General features: G+C 32.9%; 1 protein-coding gene across 4 annotated transcripts; it reads left to right on the top strand.

Moving 5' to 3' along the window:
* Nucleotides 1-8,995: 8,995 nt before the first annotated feature.
* On the top strand, nt 8,996-15,283 carry LOC106763974 (the record flags this gene model as incomplete). 4 transcript variants are annotated; one of them, XM_014648164.2, is given in 9 exon segments in its annotated part: nt 8,996-9,122; nt 9,196-9,383; nt 9,486-9,650; nt 10,703-10,801; nt 10,899-11,030; nt 11,146-11,214; nt 11,287-11,383; nt 11,460-11,562; nt 15,073-15,283. In XM_014648164.2, coding segments are annotated over 8 exon segments (975 nt in total), but the record flags the coding sequence as incomplete, so codon positions are not given.
* Nucleotides 15,284-19,760: the final 4,477 nt, after the last annotated feature.

The following is a 19,760-nucleotide window of genomic DNA, read 5'->3' as shown; positions in this document are numbered from 1 at the left end:
AGGATTGAATAATTCATTATGATTGAATTGTTTATGTTAGAGGATTAGGAATCCTATTGTTATTAATATTATGTATGGGGTGATTGGTTATGGTTGATATAATTAATGTGTTTATATCTTGTTATTAAGATTGTTTTATCAGTAGTTTAACTCATACAAGTTTGTGTTTTTGTGTTGTGAATAATGTTATCGGCGATGATCATATATTGTACCTTAGCAAATGATATTGCAAATGTTCTAAAGCATGTTAGATTTATGAGATGATGGGGAAAAAGTTGGGTTTTCTTTAAAAAGTTTTGTTGGTATAGACTTTTGAAACAATCTAATTGTAGTTGGTTTATTTCCTTAGTCATTTTAATTACTTTTGAAATAATTGCTTTTGAAATAATGTATTCGGACAAGGCTTTTGGAACTATTATGTTTTAAATAAGTTATACATATTTAAAGGTTAATATTTTTGAAAAAAAATATGTTTTTGCGCTATAAGAAAGTTTGAAATTTATCAATGTGACATTCCAAAATTTCGAGCATTATACAATGAATAATAATATATTTTTGTTATAAACAATAAGATATGATGTTATCAAATTGGTAGGTTTAAAAACCTTGTCAAGCTCTAAGTTAACTTATGTCATCACCTGAAAATTGATAAAAAAACACTTTATCAAGAATTAACTCTTACGGAATATCAAAATGGGTTCAACTATGGTAGTGATATTGGAAAATAATCTTACTAGTACCATTTGGAACCACAAAAAAAGGTAAGAAACTTGAGAGTAGATAAAACACTTGAAAACATGTTAGTCATATAAGTGCAAAAATAATTGGATCAAAAAGTAAGAAAGAGTAAAAAGTATAGCACACAAATATATATTTAAAAGCAAAAAGACATTTACACTTCTTCTTAGCTTTTGACTTTGATACATTTTGTTACATCGCAATAAGTACACATGTTGTAGTCACAAGGATGTAAGACACGACAATGATTTTGCTTTTAATGTGTGTCCATTTGAAAGTTTTTGCTTTTAATGCTTAATAGGTGTTTGATGACTTTCAGATGATAGATTCTGAATAATAGGTAAATACACAAGCAAGAAGAAAGGAGGTTATATTGAATTTTAAATTTTTATTGTAGTTTTTCATAAGTATTGTGAGAAGGTTTCCAATTAGACAATAAAACATAGGTTTGTTTTAGTTAGACAAACCAACATATATTTTTACAAATTGAATTTGAAAATTTCACCTTCTTAAGTTAGTGTAAGGATTACCACATATTATATAATGATGAGGATGTGACCAAGAGCAAGGGAAAGGATCCACTTGAAGGACTTACATGACCTATGATAAGGGCCAGATCAAGAAAAGCAAAGGAATCTCTCCAATAAGTGTTGTTTATATTAATTGAATACAAGCCCAAATTTCAAGGAGAAAAGGCCAAGATGGTGAATCTCATTATGGCCCAAACAAAAGAGAACTAAAACACAATTTTATCGCTATTTTATTTTATAAGTTATTAGTTTGTTTTTAAAATAGTCCAATCTTTGTAAAATTGGCTGACCAAATTATGTTTAGGTCAATCAATCAGTGGGCTTTAGTTTTTTTTTTTGCCCTTATAAGCTTAATTATTTTCATCAAATGCACAAGTCGGGATGTTATGCAGAGAAATTATGGTTTTATCCCTTCTATCTTAATCGAGCATGCATTTTCCTGAAATATTTATAGCGAGGAGTAAAAGGTAAAACTTTGTAGTGACTGGATTTTCTAAATATGCTTTAATTTTATGGAACAAGTTGTAAAAAGAAAGGGTTAGAGATGATGAACCTATGGTGGAGACTTGGGCTGAAATGAAAAAGGTCATGAGGAAGCGACATGTACCTTTTAAAGTTGCGAAAAAATATTAGAAAGGGAGTTCAATAGTGTTTCATCACTATTTTTGTTCTATAAGGCTTATCCTGATGTACATAACACTTATGAGTTAGTTGTGCTTCATCTATAAATGTTATTCCATGTAGATCGTTTACAAAACTAACTCAATATTTTCCAAGAGGAATCTAGGCAATAACCTGTTGAAGATATAAAAGTTTGTTGATGACTTGTTGTTAACTTGAGTGTGTATAAGGATAACTTCCATTATGAAACAATCATTTACTAGATAGACTATAACACAAACAATTTTTATACTGGTTCACTTGTTAAAGCTACATCGAGTTCTCCTCTAAGTTAACTTAGAGGATTCCATTAAACATTCAATGAAGTACATGTCTAACTTAGAGGATTCCTCTAAGCTTAGAATAATCGATTATTTGCTTCTGATAATTGATTAAATACGCTAAAGTTACGAAAAATTCGAAAATTGTAGAAATCTTAATTCTAAGACATGTCTAATACTCCTAACTCTTTTTTGAGTTCATAGAATTTATCCTTAGGCAAGGCTTTTGTGAAAATGTCTGTTAATTGATGTAAGGTATCAATATATTCTATAGAGCATTCACCTTTTTGGATATGATCTCTTAAGAAGTGATGTCTTATATCTATATGCTTAGTTCTAGAGTGCATTATGGGGTTCTTGGTTAAGTTTATTGCACTAGTGTTGTCACATTTTAGAGGAATGTGATCCAGGAAGATATCAAAATCCTCCAATTGTTGTTTCATCCACAAGATTTGGGCACAATAGTTGCCTGCAGTTATATATTCAGCTTTAGTGGTAGACAAGGCTACACATGTTTGTTTCTTTGAGTGCCAAGACACTAAAGAACAACCCAGATAGGTCTTGTGATTATCGATAGCTTCTATATTCAACTTTTTGTTGCACATTTGAAACTTCAGAAGGAGTATTCTCATTCAAATACATTTCTTTCAAGTGCTTCCCTTAGATAATCTTCATCACCTGCAATGGGCTTATTTGACTCAAGAGGGTTCTCCTTAAGGTCCCCTATTTCACTAAAAATAACATGCATGGACTCTTCAATTATCAAGGTTCTTCTATTGAATACCTATATGCTTTGCTAGTTAAAGAGTAACCTAAGAAAACTTCTTCGTCAGGTTTAACATCAAATTTTTCTAAGTTATCTTTACCATTGTTCAATAAAAGCCTTTACAACCAAAGATTTTTAGATGAGGTACATTTGGTTTTCTACCTTTAAACAATTCATAGGGAGTTAACTTTAGTATTGGCTTAATGAGCATTCTATTCAAAACATAGTAAGTAGTACTAATTGCATCAGTCCAAAAGTACTTTGGCACATTTGATTCATTTAGTAAAGTTCTAGCTAACTCTTTTAAAGATCCGTTTTACCTTTCAACAACCTCCTTTAGTTGGGGAGTTATAAGAGCATAATTTTTTTCGAAAGGCTCACTCATTTTAAAATTCTCTACCATGATCACTTCTCAAAATCTTGATTTTCAAATATTTTTAATTTTGAACTCTTTTAGCAAAGGTTTTGAAAGCTTTAACAACTTCACTTTTCAAGGTTAAAAAGGAAGTCCAAGTATACCTAGTGTAATCATCCACAATCACAAGTGCATAATAGTTTCCACCAAAACTTTTTACTCTAGAAGGACTAAACAAGTTTATCCGCAATAATTCTAAAGGTTTTGATGTAGAAGTCGTGCTTTTAGATGAAAAAGAAGATTTTGTTTGCTTTCCTTTTTGACAAGCTAAACATATTTTGACTTTTTCAAATTTCAATTTAGGCAAACCAGTTACAAGATCTTTTGAAATCAATTTATTCAAGTGTTGTATATGTATATGTGCGGCTCTTTTATGCCATATGTATATGTGCAACTCTGATACCAATTGTAAAAATTGGTATCGCGCAGCGAAACGTTTAGAGAGAGTGAAAACAGTCAATAACCAAGAGGGGAAGGGGTGAATTGGTTCTTTTAAAAATTATGATTTTCTTTCAGTAAATTTATCAAACAGTTTGTAGAAAGAAGTATAAGGATAGAAACCAACACAAGGATTTTTATCCTAGTTCAAATCAATAGATTCTACGTCTAGTGGCTAATCATTATAAAGAATGATTAACCTTTCTCACTAAAAATCAATATTAGATTACAGAGAGAATAATAAAGTAATAGGAATAGATTACACCTTTCTTCGACACACGATGGAAAGAAATCAGCTAAATCAACTTGAAGAGAACCTCTTGGACCTTAGATGCACTAAACACAAGCTTCTCCTTTTCACAAGACTTGATTGAACAATCACTTAAAGTCAGAGAACTTCCTCAGAACTGATCTGTGCTCTCAAGTAGTTTTGTTAACCTCTTAAAGGTTTAGGAGGATTGTATATATAGTCTAGGGGTCATAAAATGAAAAGCCTGCTCCGAACTGCCAATGATAATTGATTACCACAAGTGATAATTGATAATGTTAGGCCATTATGGGGTTTTAGAAAATGTGAATCGATTATCCTTAGTGATAATCGATTATTGTCGAACCCTGGACAATATCGAAACTAGAAGTGATAATCAGGTATCCCCTATGATCATAGATTATTGTCGCAAGCAACCCTTCTTTGTTTTAGCTTGTGATAATCTGTTATCCCCTTTGATAATCGATTATTGCCGCAAAGATTCACTAGTTTATGAAATTTCTAAGTGTTTTTACAATTACAAAATGATTCCTATACAATGATTTCTACAATGAATGCTTTTAACATTTACAATATAGATTCTTCAAATCTTCAAGTATATCATTTTCAAAATCACTTTAAGGAATCAATGCTCCTCATTGGTAACAATCACCACTAGCTGTTGGAGTTTTTAGGCATATTTTTAGCCGTTATGCAATCATTAAATGCATAACCGGTTACCATAAGTGGATAATCGATTATCAGGCATTAAATAGCTGATAATGAATTTTTGAAGGTGACCTTGACTGTAATCCTTATATATTGATTTGAGTCTATCATTATAATACACGAAAAACATATATGAGTATTTTGTTTTGTGAAAAGTGTACTCTAGGCTTTGTGTAACCATTGTGTTATGGCTTTAAGAACTTGGTGTTGACATAGAGCAAGAACTTTCACTAGGAGTGTGATTGAGTGTTGTTGTTGTTTTTGAGTAAAGCCTATCATCCTTTGTGAAGATTGAAAGGAAGTGTTCATCCTTCGTGAATCATTGAGAGGAGGTGTTTATCCCTCGTGGCCTTTAGAGGAAGTGAGTTTCATCTCTTGTGGTAACAAGAGAGGTGTTTTCTAAACCTTAAACTTGTCTTTCTTTGTGATTGAAATAATTATTGATTTTGTGCTAGTGGAAAGGTAATCTTAGTTTAGGATTAACAACTGGAAATAGGATCCTTGTGATTTGAACCAGTATAAAAATAATTTGTGTAATTTTCTCTATTTCTTACTCTCTTTATTGTTTTAGTTAATTGCTAAGGAAATTAAAATATTTCAAAAATTAATAAAGGCAAAAATTTGTAATTAGAAACCAGTTCACCTTCCTCTTGGTTTATTGTTCACGCTAACCATTTCGCTGCACCGCTCTGACAACCAAGCTTAAGGAGTTGTAGAATGTGATGAAAACCATAAACTGAGATTAATGGTTGTGTTTATAGTCAATTTTGACTTGTGGTTGAGATTGAAGTATGAGTGAGTGTTGGGGGTGTACTTGAGTATGTGGTTAATGAGCATGAAAGTGAAGGATAAGTCTATTATTTATACCTAGTAAATCCTGATGTTATATGTAGATAAGTATTTTCTTTTGCCTTGTGTGCATCAGAAGGGTTGTTCAGGTATTGACTCTTCCTTGTGTGGGGGTGATGGTATGTTTCTTGTGCTTGTGTGGCAGAACTACATCTTCCTTAACTGGATTGCGGAACTACTCGAACGTGTATGTAGGAAAAGCTATAGATTGGTCTGTAAGAGCGACTACAGGAAAGTGAGATAAGGTACAAGAGTGAGGCTGATTCTTTCCACTATGGTGTTTATGGTTTGGTGATGCTCACAATGTTATTCATGATTGAGATAGTTATGATGGTGATGTATCTATGATAATGATCATGGTATTTGAGATGCTCCAGGTGATGTGTTAACACCCTGACAAGTGTACAAGATCATATCAAGTAATACTAAAACGGTAAGTCCGAGTATCGTCTCCCAAAAGACTCTTAGGCCTAAACGTTCGTGTGATGATTTGACATCATAAGACTTGAATAAATAACAATTTTAGTTTTAAATGCAAAACAGAAAATGAACATGCATGCAAATGGTTTGATCAGTTGGCAGTACGATATGGATGAATGGTGTTGTTGGGGTTTACGGTTTCATCCTAATCGACTCTCAAGTATATATTATTCTTACTAAATTCGACTTTGTTATCAATGTTTATGTCACTCTCTAATTTACCCTAATCCCAAAGTCTTGGTGAAAACAGCCTATTCCTAATTACTAGTTTACTATGTCTAATCTCCCTAGCAATTATTCATGCATTACATTTGCACAGAAGCTTAAGGCAATTGATCCTCCTATTCCTATGTCTAGGTAATATTGCTATCAAGAGAATTTCCTCATGTCTAGACCTAACTATACGTGTCCATATAGAAAGAATCACAAATTATGCGTTTGAATAATGTCTTAAACAAAGCATGAAATAAATCGGAGGAAAAACTCAAACAATTGATAAAACAAGGCATATGATTTAAATAATAATTTCAATACAAAAGAGTTTCAAATAGGATTACATCGTTCTCCAACAACAAAGGAGTTTAGTTCACCATTGGCATGGTAAAACTAAATGAATTGAATGGAAAATATGAAAGAGATAACCCTAGAATTGATAGATTGGAGCTTTCGCATCCAAAATCCGCCTCCAAGGTGTGAAGAGAGTGTTTCTGCGTCCTTTCTGCCAAGAGATAGCTGCTATGATTTGCGCAAATCTATTTATAACTCAGAAAAATAACTAAAATTTAGCCCAGGCCCATAAGTGCACCGCCCGGCGGTAGGTGCAACACTTGGTCCACCCCTTAGCGTTTCCGCTTGAGCGTCCTCTAGAGAAGCCATTGAAGAGTCCATCACCCGGCAGTGGATAGCGCCGCTCGGCGGTAGGTGTGATTCTCATCTCACCCCTTGGCGGTGCCCCTTAAGCGTGTGGCAGTGAATGCTTTAAAGGTCACACCGCCTAGCGGTGGCTGCGGTTCTTGTTTTCTTCAATCTTCCACCTTCTTTTACATCCAATACTTCTCTTCTTTCCTTTCCTTCATCAAACTCTTGATAAATCCTGTCAAAACAAGGGAAAACCAAACATAAAACCTAGAAAACTCACTTTGACTCTCTTATTCTCTAACTTAAGCAAATTACTTCATTTCAAGCTAATTCTAAGTCATAAATGGTGTATTTTGATATCAAATTTAAGTATGAAAATAACGGTTTTTAGACTGTTATCATGATGCTATGTTGATAGTAGTGTTACTATAACGCTTATAATAAGTAGTTAGCTTAGACGTTAATGAGTGGATAAACCAAGAGTGTATGTGTGAGATGTTACTGAAGACATCAAGCTTCAAGGGTCAAGGATCAAAGATTGAAGATCAAGGATCGAGAATTGAGTAATTCATTATGATTAAGTTGTTATGCTAGAGGATTACGAATCTTGTCATTATTACTGTTGGGTATGGGGTGGTCTATGGTTGATATATTCAATGTGTTTATACCTTAATTGTTATTATTAAGATTGTTTTATCAGTAGCTTACCCACGTGTACGTGTTTATGCGTTGTGAATAAACTTATCGACGATGATTGTATAACGTGTTATACATGAGCAGATGATGTTCCAAATGATGTTGAGACATGATAGATTCAAGAGGTGACGAGGGACAAACTTGAGATTTTTATTTAAAGTCATTTTGTTTGAATTTTAAGACAATGTATTTGGAGTTATTTTATTTCCTTCGTTATTTGTATTGAATAAATGTTTTTGGAACTATTATGTTTTGAATAAATTATGCACGTTAAATGTTAAGGTTTTGAAAAGACGTTTTTGCGTTATAATAAAATTTTGAAATTTACCGATTTTTGAATAACTTGTGATACCTTGGAAATTAGGGTGTTACAATTTACGTTAGCTCACCCATTTGTTTTGGTGGTTGTGTTTTCCACCTACGATGATCATATTTTATACGAAAGCAAATGATATTATATACATTGCATAAGATGCACATTAATGAAAAATGAGAGTTAGACAAGACAACATATGCTTGGGGCAATCTTATAAATTTTATTATTATTATTTTTGTCAAGTTAATAAGGTACAATAATGCGAGACATGGAGTTTTCTTTTTATTTGAGATTTAAATAAAATGTGGTGACTTTATTTTTAAATAATTACTTGAGATATGTTTTTTCATATAGCTATGTACCTTACGAAAATGAAAAATGGAGTATTAAATAGAATTTTATAAACTATGTTTAGGTGTGCATGGTTGTGAAAGGTCTTTGGAGCGTTGAAATTAAAAGATAAATGTCCATGGACTAAAAACACTATAAGCCAATGTATTGTCGTGTTTGTTATGAAATGTTATATTTTTTTTAGAGTCATGGGTTTTAAATATTAAATGAATTTATTTTTAAAAGTGAGATTTTTTTTTGTGATATCAATTTATCATTTGTGTTGTAGTTTTCACTTATAATAATAGTAATTTATCTTAAAAAAATAATCTATATTGAAAAGAAATATAACATTAAAAAGAATGATCAATATCAAATATTTGGAAACAATATTTTAGTTTTATATTTTTCCTTTTCAATAAAGTTTATGATTGTAAAACGATTTTTTTTTATTGAGAATTTTAATAAAACATGAATATAGTTTATTATGTTATTTGTGTTAATTATAAATTTTAAAAAGAAAAAAAATTGGAATGACACAATACACTATTCACCACAATAGAAATATATGCATAAATCCAAATATCTAGAAATTTAGAAACATACCCAAATAATGCACCACAAATTTAATGCTTATTATACAATCCATCATCATAAACCATATGAACAAACATGACCACCTTGCCACCATCTTTATTGTTTTTGCCTGAAACAACCAATTTTGTTTTAAATCCGCTGCTTCCCTGCTTTAATTGTAACATTCTAAAATAGTCTTCTATGAATCTACATGTAAGAAACGCTATCAAACAATTTTTTAAGCTTCCTTCTTCTCTCCTCATTATATTTTGCCACGTGTTGTCAGATTCAAGAGTTTGATGTGGGGTTTGCCTCCAATGCTTGTTCTTTCTGAAATCTCCGTCCATTTGCTACAAAATTCGAACCGCTAACCCTATGGGAAGGTCAACGTTTGAGGCCGTCGTCTCTGTTTTCGTCACTGTTCACCCGCACGAGACCTCTGCTCTGCTCCATTCCTTCTTCTGCTTCTTTTTCGTGAGTTTCTCTGTTCAAGGCAGCCACCGAAGATGTTTCTCTTCCCCTTCAGTTTCTTTTTTCTTTTAACTGGTTATTACTTTTTTGGGGCATTTATTGCAGGTTTTGAGTGCCTATTTCGTGGTTCTTCCGTTGCGGGACGAGGGTGCCATCTCGTTGGGGTTATCGAACCTGCCAGGTCTATTCGTGGGGTCTCTGTTGCTCACCCTCATTGCTGCACCCTTTTCTTCTCTCATATTCTCTCTGCCTAACCTTTCCAAAGGCAAGGTAAATTATATTGTTAAGAATTCTTTATTTTCCTTGCCCATTATAAAGTGCGGATTTTAGGTTTGATGATTCATTTAGCCGTCCTCCGCCACCCTTAATCTTAAACTAATGACTAAATGCCACTAGACTTGTAAATAGCTACAAAATCATGCATGCTATTGCTACACACAATGTCTATGTTGCATCTTCATACTAAAATAAATCAGATAATTATACATGTTAAAATCGTACATAAGACCCAAATCTTAAGTTAGTATGCCAGAGCACAACACAATCATCCACCAATGATAACTGTTCCACACTATATACCAATAAACATAGACCACAGTACACACTCTATTAACCATTCAGGAAAACACAATCAAGAGAACTTATAAGGTTATCAAAAGGTGAAGAACTAGTAGAACCAGAATTTCGATGTAGCTTTGCCGAACATAATCAGCTAAAACGATGAAGGCTCCATCTTTGATAGTGCATTGGACAAGCAACCTGAGTCCTGAACTTTGATGCAGAGGGCAATGAACAAGTAATCTATTTTCAAATGTGTAATAACATGTTCCTAAGGATTTCATTTAAAAGGATTGATTGAGGTGTTGGATCTTAGAATCTGAGCTTAGAGTCTATTTCAACTCCATAAAATGTGCTTGTATGGTTGTGGTTATCCCATGCTTGGAAATGATTGATATTCATTTACCACCTTGAAGGGGAGTCTCAATTAGAGAAAATATCTATAGAACCTTCCTAATTAGAAAAAACATGTGTATGATAGATCTTCTCAATTAGAGAAAATATCTTCCTAATTAAAGAAAACATGTGTATGATCTTCTAGATTATTTTGTTTCCTTATTTCCCTTTCTAAGATTGCTACAAATAGAGGTAAGGAGAATGTAATTACCATGAATGAAAATAATAAAATCATTCTTTTTTTCAAGTCTTTCATTGTTATTGAAAATCTTTAAAATTGTTTCCTTGGTCTTCTTCATTTCTTCACAGATATTATTATATTATGTTCTCATTAATATAATCTGTGATGGTGCTCCTTGAAATTCCAGGCTTTGTTTTTGATACACAGGTTCTTTAGTGTATCCCTCATTTTGTTCTTTATTCTATGGCACTCCTCATCTGCTGGATATTCAAAGTCCAATTTTACAGTAAGACAATAGTATAACTTGAAGTTTTTTGCTGCAGTCTATATTGCTTGTTAAATTCAGAATACTTGCTTTTTATTGTCTTAAATTATGTTGCTAGGGATCCATGCCCTTGACCTATCCCTCAAAGGAAGAAAGGAAAATTGGTGACCAAGGCAGTCTTACCTCTTCATTTGGTTGGGATAACCATGGATGGTTCTATATCTCTGTTCGTATAGGATTGTTTCTTTGGGTATGGTTGATGGTTTTATTTTCCATTTAGAATCTAATGTCTAATTTGATTTCACTCTGCTGTTAGCTTGTTTCAAATGAAATTTTTGCAGACTAGTTTATGTTATTTTGTGTAGGTTGCTTTGCTTAATCTAATTACAATTTCTTCAACTTGGGCAAGGGTAATTGATGTGATGGACAGTGAGGTTTGTTTGGTGCTATATCACTTTGTTTTTGTCTGGATTATTTAGGGCCTACTTAACATACTCTGGGTTCAGTCAGGTTCAAGATTATTCGGGTTTATTGGTGCTGGTGCCACCCTTGGACAACTTTTTGGGTCATTGTTTGCCATTGGGATGGCTTTTGTTGGCCCATGTAAGTTTGCATTTGCCCTTAACAGTCTTTTCTCATATAGTTTTATTGTCATATCGTGCAACCATATGTTTTGCAGTCTTGCTTTTGTTTGCTGCATTATTGATGGAACTTGCAGCGCAGACATCAAGAGGGATAAATTGTGGTACATCTCATGCTGAAGAAAAATTGTCTCCCATTAGGTAATTTTACGTATTCCTTTCTTTGTAGTTATACACGAGTGAAAACACATAAGTATTGAATGGCATATGTATACCATTATTTTAATTCTGGGGGAATGTATTAACCTTTAAATATAGGGGGCATCAAAAACTAAAAATTTGTTTTGGACCAGTCCCTTAAATCTGGTCACAGGTCTGTTAACAGTATAGTCTAATTGTATTTGTCAATCAAAATAATTCTGATTTGTTTGTTCATTGTGGCTTATTTTGGTGGCAAAATTCTGGTGTGTTGGAGAGAACCAATGATCTGCAACAGGAGAAGACAACTTCTCCGTGTATATCTGCATATACAAAGTAGTTAATTCAAAATAGTTAATATCCATGCAGAAAGGAGATGCTGCTAGTATTACTGCCGTATTACTAGGTTTTTTTTTTTTTTTTTTTTTTTTTTAATTTTCCCTGCAGATGGATGCTTTGCTGACACAGTATATTAGTTAGCAGCATTTATATTAAATCAGTGGGAGAAGTGGATACATGTCCAGGCCTCCTGTCTACTTACTTTTCAATTTCTTCCATGCAAATGAACAGTCTCTTTCTCTAAAGTAATTTAAGATGTCGTGCTAATAGAACTGAATCCGAATATAGGAAAAAAACAGAGTGCTATGATGGGATCACTTAGAGATGAAGATACAAAGCAATGATTGTAAATTGTAGCAGGGAATTTCTGTTTCACGTGTTGAAATTTAGGAGTTCTACTTTCCTTTCGCATTTCTAAGTCCCAACCCTCTCCTAACTAACTCCTACAATTCCCTTATATTTTTAATAATGTGTTACTTTATCTGATACTTAGATAGTTACTGCTAGTAACAGCCTTGAGTCCTAATCTGTTAGGCAGGAGCAAGCACAAAAAGTTGATACTAAGACAGGATTGGAGGTTTATAGTAGGAGGTTTAAATAAGAAAACTAAGAATACCGATGTAAGGTAGTTTTACAGCTCAAAGTTAGTTAGAAGGGAGGAAGTTTAAATAAGAAGCTTAAAGTGGAAAGGGCAGAAGTTTTGGGGGATTCGAGCAACTTGTAACTGGAATAATCCACTGGAAAGGAGAGTGCTCCTTTCTGGCATCATTTTGTGCATTTGGTGAAATAAAGAAGTTTTGATTTTCTTTTCATTGTTCTTCTCTGAAAATAGTGTTGATTCCTAACAATTTTGGTCCAACATGCCATATCTTTTGAAATAGTGTTGATTCCTAACAATAATGGAAAGCAGAGTGCTTTGGAGAAATGGGTCCGTGAACAGAGGAAAGAGATTGCAAACCTGAGAAAATATATGATTTTGTGGAGAATGCATATAAGACATGAGAGAAATAAAGAATCTGCTTCCTGAAATCAAGGACAAACTGTCAAATGGAGGAGAAAACTCAGTAGATGGTGTCAGAACAGGGCAGAGGACATCAACAGTAACAAATCTAATAAGGACAGGACAAGGAAGAACTTCTTTGCTCGTGTTAAAAAGGTTGGAGTTTTCTACGTTCATCCATAGAGATGATGGCAAGGGTAGAAATTTTTTTTGAAGTACAAAATGTGAGAAAAATTATGCCTAGCCTTTATTAACACTGAAGGAAGCTTAAATATATCCTTGGACTATAGGTTGCTTATTCAGAAAAGGGAGCTTCCTTCTCCTTGAGAAAATATATACTTTATCTTCTTAAAGAAACAAATAAGCTAAGATGTTGAAATTCAAGAGTTTCTGTTGAACAGAATCATAGAACTGGAGGTGAAGAGGGCTATCCTGTAGAAAAGACCCAATATTAGAGATTGGTAGGAAAACATTTATTTATCACACATGACTCCAAACATGGCTTATTTAGTTATTATGCCAAGCCAGTTAATGCATGACTTTAGAGAAAGAGAAATGTAAGCAGTTGAAATTTTTTCTTAGTATTTGAATTTAAGCCCAGGAAAGGGGCCACTTTTCAGGAAAGAAGATGCTTGACTTTGAAGATATATACTAATACTAATACATATTATGTAAGTTTTCTTATTGACTGCAAGTCGTCTACCTTTGGGTACTGTATATCTTAGGCAAAAAGTATAGGGTCTTGGAGAAGCAAACAATAAAGTGCACAAGTTGAATTTCAAGCTCTTACTGAAAAGTGCATGTGAATGAATTTGGATGAAGATCATACTAGATGACCTTAAAATAACGGATGGCATCCCTGTGCAATTGTGTACTATGATAACAAGTCAGCCATGAGCACTGCTCATAATACAATATAGTATGATAGGACCAAATATATTAAAATGAACAGATACTTCATCCAAGATAATCTTGACAAAGGTCTAGTGGTCACAACCTATGTTCTTATAGGAGTCCAGTTAGCATACATCTTCACTAAGGGATTTCCTTAAGATTTCTAGATCCTGTTGGTAAGTTGAGAGTGATCAATATTCATTTATTAAGTTGAAGGAGAGTGTTCTAAATATGGGATAATTAATCTGAAAATATCCTAATATCTCTAAAGTAATTGAGAAAAAATACTCTTACAATCTTAACATTCATTTCATCATATTTTATTTATGTTTTTAAGATAAAGTGATTGTCCCAAATAGATGAATTGAGAATATAATTAGAATGATTGTAATTAATACTATATTTCTTTATTCTCCCATTATTCAAGTACTCTATAAATAGAGTATCAACACTTCTATTATGGAGCTTAACCCTGAACTTTTCAGATTTAATAAGACAAATTAGAGTTTTCTCTCAAAAATTTCGAAATCTATGAAGTTAATATCAACTTTTGAGTATTTAGACTATATCCTCTCTTTTTTCTGAGCAGTTGCAGTGTATAAATAACTTTGTAACTTCTGCAGTAGCAGTTCTTTCTTTACTCCGTTTACCTTAGCCTCTCATCTTTGTATTGTGGTGTAAAATCTTTTAATTCTTTGTACCAATTGTATCAACTGCACAGCTCTATCAAGAGGAGAGTGATAACCTCTGTAATAAGAAATCAAAACTAGCGGCTCTTACTCTAAGAAACCTGTTAGTTTAGTGACCCTATCAAATGATATAAATAAGTGAAAGGAGAGTAGCTTCTCATGTTTTTGTAGTGGACGATTGGTAGAGTTTCTGCATCTCTTGAATATACAAATCATTCATCCTTCCTATTCTACCTAATCTGGTGCTATACCCATATGTTGACTGGTCAGAAATTAGTGGTCCTCAATAAGAATTTTTTGTTCTTTGTCCAATTTCTAAATCCACTGTATCATTTTGCTCTCTCCATACCTAAAGTCTCATGATTTCACCATTTTTAGTTTAAAAAATAAAAAAATATAAAGTAATTATTATTCTGAAAAGCATGGATAGATAGATAGGAACAAATGTCAAAAACGAACACACTCAGGTGATAAATATGAGGGAATCATGTGCATCTCATTAAACTTTTGTTTTTGAGTTAATTTAATGTATATTTAATGCATGGCATCAGTAGGGATAGAATCATACTTATTTATTTATCTTGAATATAGAAAATCTGATTCCAATCATGAAAACAAGACTGATGAGATTCAAAAGACAGAACATACTCCAAGAGGTTCTCCAAATTCATCTACTTCAGGGAAGCTTCCAATTTGGCCCATATTTGAAGGACTCTGGCTTATATTGTCGTCAACCTACCTGCTACATGTATCATTGTTCATCTGGCTGAGTGCAGTTGTCTCTTCATTCTTCTATTTTCAGGTTAGTTAATCTTCGTCCTGTTATAAAATCTTAAAGTTTTCATCATTTTGTATTACAAGTTTACCTGAATCATTAGAACGTGTGGGCACATGTATCAATGAGTAATGCAGTCGATATACTACTATTGATTGAATTACTGAAACTAATTATGTTGAGTTCCACTTATTTATTGAGTTTCACTTATAATCATTTAGTTTCTAACAAATTTTAACCAATGGTAGTGTCTGAGAGTTTTTGTTGCTAACACTCTTGATATATACAAAACTCTATTGCATAACAAAATTCTACTAACATGTTTCCTTTTCATCAAATTTTCTGAAAGACATAGCAAGGTAAAGCCAAATCTAAGAAGTGGTGCTCGTGAAATGGGAGGACTAAAACATGAAAATTTTTAATAAAGAAATAGTGTCCCAAATTTGAAGGATTAAAAACGTATTTAAGCCTTTAATGAACTTTCAAAAAACAATGTCACTCGATACCTCTTACAAATTTGTTAATCATTAGCGATTTCAAATTTTAGGAAATTAGGATCATTGATCCTTGATTCTTGGGCTAGAATTTATTGTATTTGATTATGTAAATTAATATAAATACGTACTTTGTGGTCTGCATTAGACAAAACATTCAAATAACTCTTTCTTATATGATATTTATAGATATATTGCATTTTATGTCAATTAGGGAAACATAGTCCCTATGTTAATTATGTTTTCTTTACATATTCATTTGTATTTGGGCTTAGTTCACATTCTTATTATTATAAACAAATTACCCTATGCGTATTTTCTACACAAGAGAGATTAATTCTATATATAGTTTTACTATACTCAATATGGTATCTAGAGCCTAAAGCTTTTTCTTGAAAAAGAGAATAAATTTTATTATTTTCATTCATGTCTATTACATTCTCCTTATATCTATTTGTAACAATCTAATCTTCGAAAAAAGAAAAATAAGGAAACAATATACTGAAAAATAAACTAGAAGATCCTACATATATTTTCTCTAATTAGGAAGATTCTATAGATATTTTCTCTAATTATGAACATTTTCCTCTAATTACAATACTCTCCCTTAAGTTGGTAAATGAATATCAATCATTTCCAACTTGCCTACAAGATCTTGAAATCTATCCGAAAGGAGCCCTTTTGTAAAAATATATGCTATCTGAAGTTCTCTAAGAACATGAGTTGTAATCACAAAGCTTTTTTTAGATTATCTTTGATGAAATGTTTGTAAATCTCAATGTGTTTGGTCTTGTCAAGTTGTATTGGATTACAGGCAATCACAGTGTAATTCGAGGGTTGTCCACCTTGATTTTAAGGTCATCCAAAATGATTTTCATCCAAAGTCCTTCACACATTCCTTGAGTAAGAGTTTCAAATTTAGCTTTTGCACTAGAACGAGGTACCTTATCTTGCTTTTTGCTCCTTCACGTTACTAAACTATCTTCAAGAAACACACAATACCAAAAAGTAGATTTTTTATCAGTAATAGAACTTGGATAGTCACCATTAGTATATATTTTCATAGTCAATGTGTCTTCCCTTTTGAATAATAGCCCCTTTTCTAGACTTGACTTTAAGTATAAGAGAATTTTGTCAATTGCTTGCATGTGTCTCTCTCTTGGATCATGAATAAATTGACTCACTACCCTAACTGCATAAGTAATGTCTGGTCTTATGTGTGATAGATAAATCAATTTTCCTACCAATCTCTGATATTGAGCATTCTCTACAAAAGCACTTTCTTCACTTCCAATTCTATGATTCTGTTCTATAGGAACTGTTGAGGTTCTACATCCCAACTTTCTTGGTTCTTTGAGGAGAAGTACATATTCCTTTAGGAGATGAAAATTCTGTTCTTGGAGTAAGCAACCTCTATTCCAAGAAAATATTTGAGTTTTTCTAGATCTTTCATTTCAAATTGGACTGCGATTTTTTCTTTTAACGCCAATTTTTCTTTTAATGCCAATTCTTCTGTTTCATCATCTCCCCCAATAATCATATCATCTACATAGGCAAGCAATAGAGTGAGTTTACCTGTAGAGGAGTGCTTTATGAATAAAGTATGATCTCTTTGGCTTTGTCTGTATCCCAAGGAAAACATTGCTTTTGTACATCTTGCAAACCATTCTCTAGGAGACTGCTTACTATGCTTTCTTTAGGAGGCGTACCTTGTCTCTTTCATTTTTCACTTCAAAACTTGGGAGAATCTCCATGTACACTTTCTCTTCTAGATTTCCATGAAGAAAGACATTCTTCACATCCAACTGGTGTAAGTCCCCTCCCAGCCAAAATGAGTAGCCAAAGCGATAACAACTCAAACTGTATTTATCTTTGCCATTGTGGCTAACGTCTCCTCATAGTCAATCCCATAAGTTTGGTATAGCCTTTTGCCACCAATCTAGCTTTATATCTTTTTATTGTCCCATCCACCTTATTTCTTACTGTGAATATCCATCTACACTCGATTGCCTTCTTGTCTCTTGGCTTATCAACAATCTCCCATGTTGAATTTCTTTCTAATGCATTCATCTCTTCTTTCATGGCTTGATTCCAAAGTTCAAGTGTTATGACCTCCTGGATTAAGGTAGGAATTTATGTGGCATCAATTGCATCAATAAAGCTTTTGTGCTTATTAGAGAGATTGTTAGTGCAAACATAATGTGAAATAGGATATTTAACGCATGATTTTCTTTCGTTTCTAAATGCAATGGGTAAATCCTCAATAATACTTATCTCCTCACTGTTATCTTCAAGGATCCTCATCTCCGTATTAGACTATTTTTCTTGCTTGAGAGTCGAAGTGGGTTGTTTTCTGCTTTCATACTTTTTGCCAAAAAATTTGCCTTCTTTCTCTTCTTTCTCACTGTGGATTATAGTAAGCTTCATTGCTCAGATCTTAGGTATCCTACAAGGACAAACATGGTAATGACAAGAAGGAAAGTTCACCCACTTCAATTGCTTTCTCCCCTTAAAGTGGTGGAGTGACAAAAGGATTTTGTTTCATGAAAGGTGACTTCCATGGTGATAAAGACACGACGACTCTGAAGATGATAACATTTGTACTCTTTTTTATTAGAAGGATATCCAATAAAGACACATTTAAGAACTTTGCGATCTAATTTACTATGGTTAAGATGATGAGGTGAACAAAATCAATACATCGAAAGACTCGACTAGGTAGACCCCACTATTAGGGGGGAAGAAGGAATAAAAGACAATAGAGACTCTATAAGACTAATGCCATTTAAGATATGGGTGGGTAACCTGTCGATGGGATATGTAATAGTTAAAACACCTTCTCCCCACTAATTTTTTGGAACAAACATTTGAAAATGGAGAGCTCTATTTACTTCAATAAGATGACGATTCTTTCTTTCTACAACCTTGTTTTGTTGAGGAGTGTTTACATTGTTCATGAACAATACCATTCTGAGACAAAAAATTGATAAATTCATGATTCACATAGTCAGTACCATTATATGACTTTTTTGATATTTTTTCCAAATTGATTTTGGACAAGACAGAAAAAAGTAACAAAGATTTGGAAAACTTCTGATTTATTTTTCATAAGGTATGTCCACGTGACACTAGTACAGTTGTCAATAAAGGTAATAAACCATTTGGCTTCGGAAATAGGTCCTACAACAGGTCCCCAAATGTCTGAGTGAATTAAATCAAATGGAGAAGTACTGCTTTTATTAATAATAGGATAAGATGTACGATGATGTTTTGATAACCGGCAAATATCACAATTAAAAGACTCAATAGAGTCCTTGGTAAAGAAATGGGGAAATAAGGACTTGATAGGATTGAATGAAGGATGCCCAAACCTTTTATGATGTAACCATAATTGGGAATTTGCCCACGTCTCAGATGTAACTTGTTCGCTCGTGATTTTTGTTTTTCATTGGTTATCAGACTCCAACAGATACAACTCACTTTGCTCTTTAGCAGTTAAAATCGTCTTCCCTGTGGCAAGGTCTTAAAAAACACAATAAGTTGATAAAAATGTTACTAAAAAATTTAAATCCTTTATAAGTTTTTGCATAGAGATAAGACTGTTGGCTAATTGTGGAACATATAAAACATCCTTTATTACAATAAAAGAGCCTAAAATTATATTCCCAGAGCCGCATATAGGTATACCCTGACCATTCACAATTGTAGTAAGTTGTTCTTTATTTGTTTTACCATATGAGGCAAAGGACACACAAAAATGTGTCATATGATCAGTTGCCCTTGAATCAAGAATCCAAATATCTTGAAACACATGACCAACAATATTGAGACTGTTGAAATATATTGTATTGTTTTAACTAGCCTTTTTGGTTTTGGGCTTTTTAGAAGCCTTATTTACGTTGGTCCATAGTCCCTTAAATAGGGCACTATGTGTAATAGAATTATAGCACAATAATAATATTTTTACTTCTCAGTTAACTCTCCAAACTTTTACATGGTATCTAGAGCCA

This window comes from Vigna radiata, chromosome 6, assembly GCF_000741045.1.
Source record: "Vigna radiata var. radiata cultivar VC1973A chromosome 6, Vradiata_ver6, whole genome shotgun sequence".
Taxonomy (NCBI): Eukaryota; Viridiplantae; Streptophyta; class Magnoliopsida; order Fabales; family Fabaceae; genus Vigna; species Vigna radiata.
This window is presented reverse-complemented; position numbering and strand designations above follow the sequence as displayed.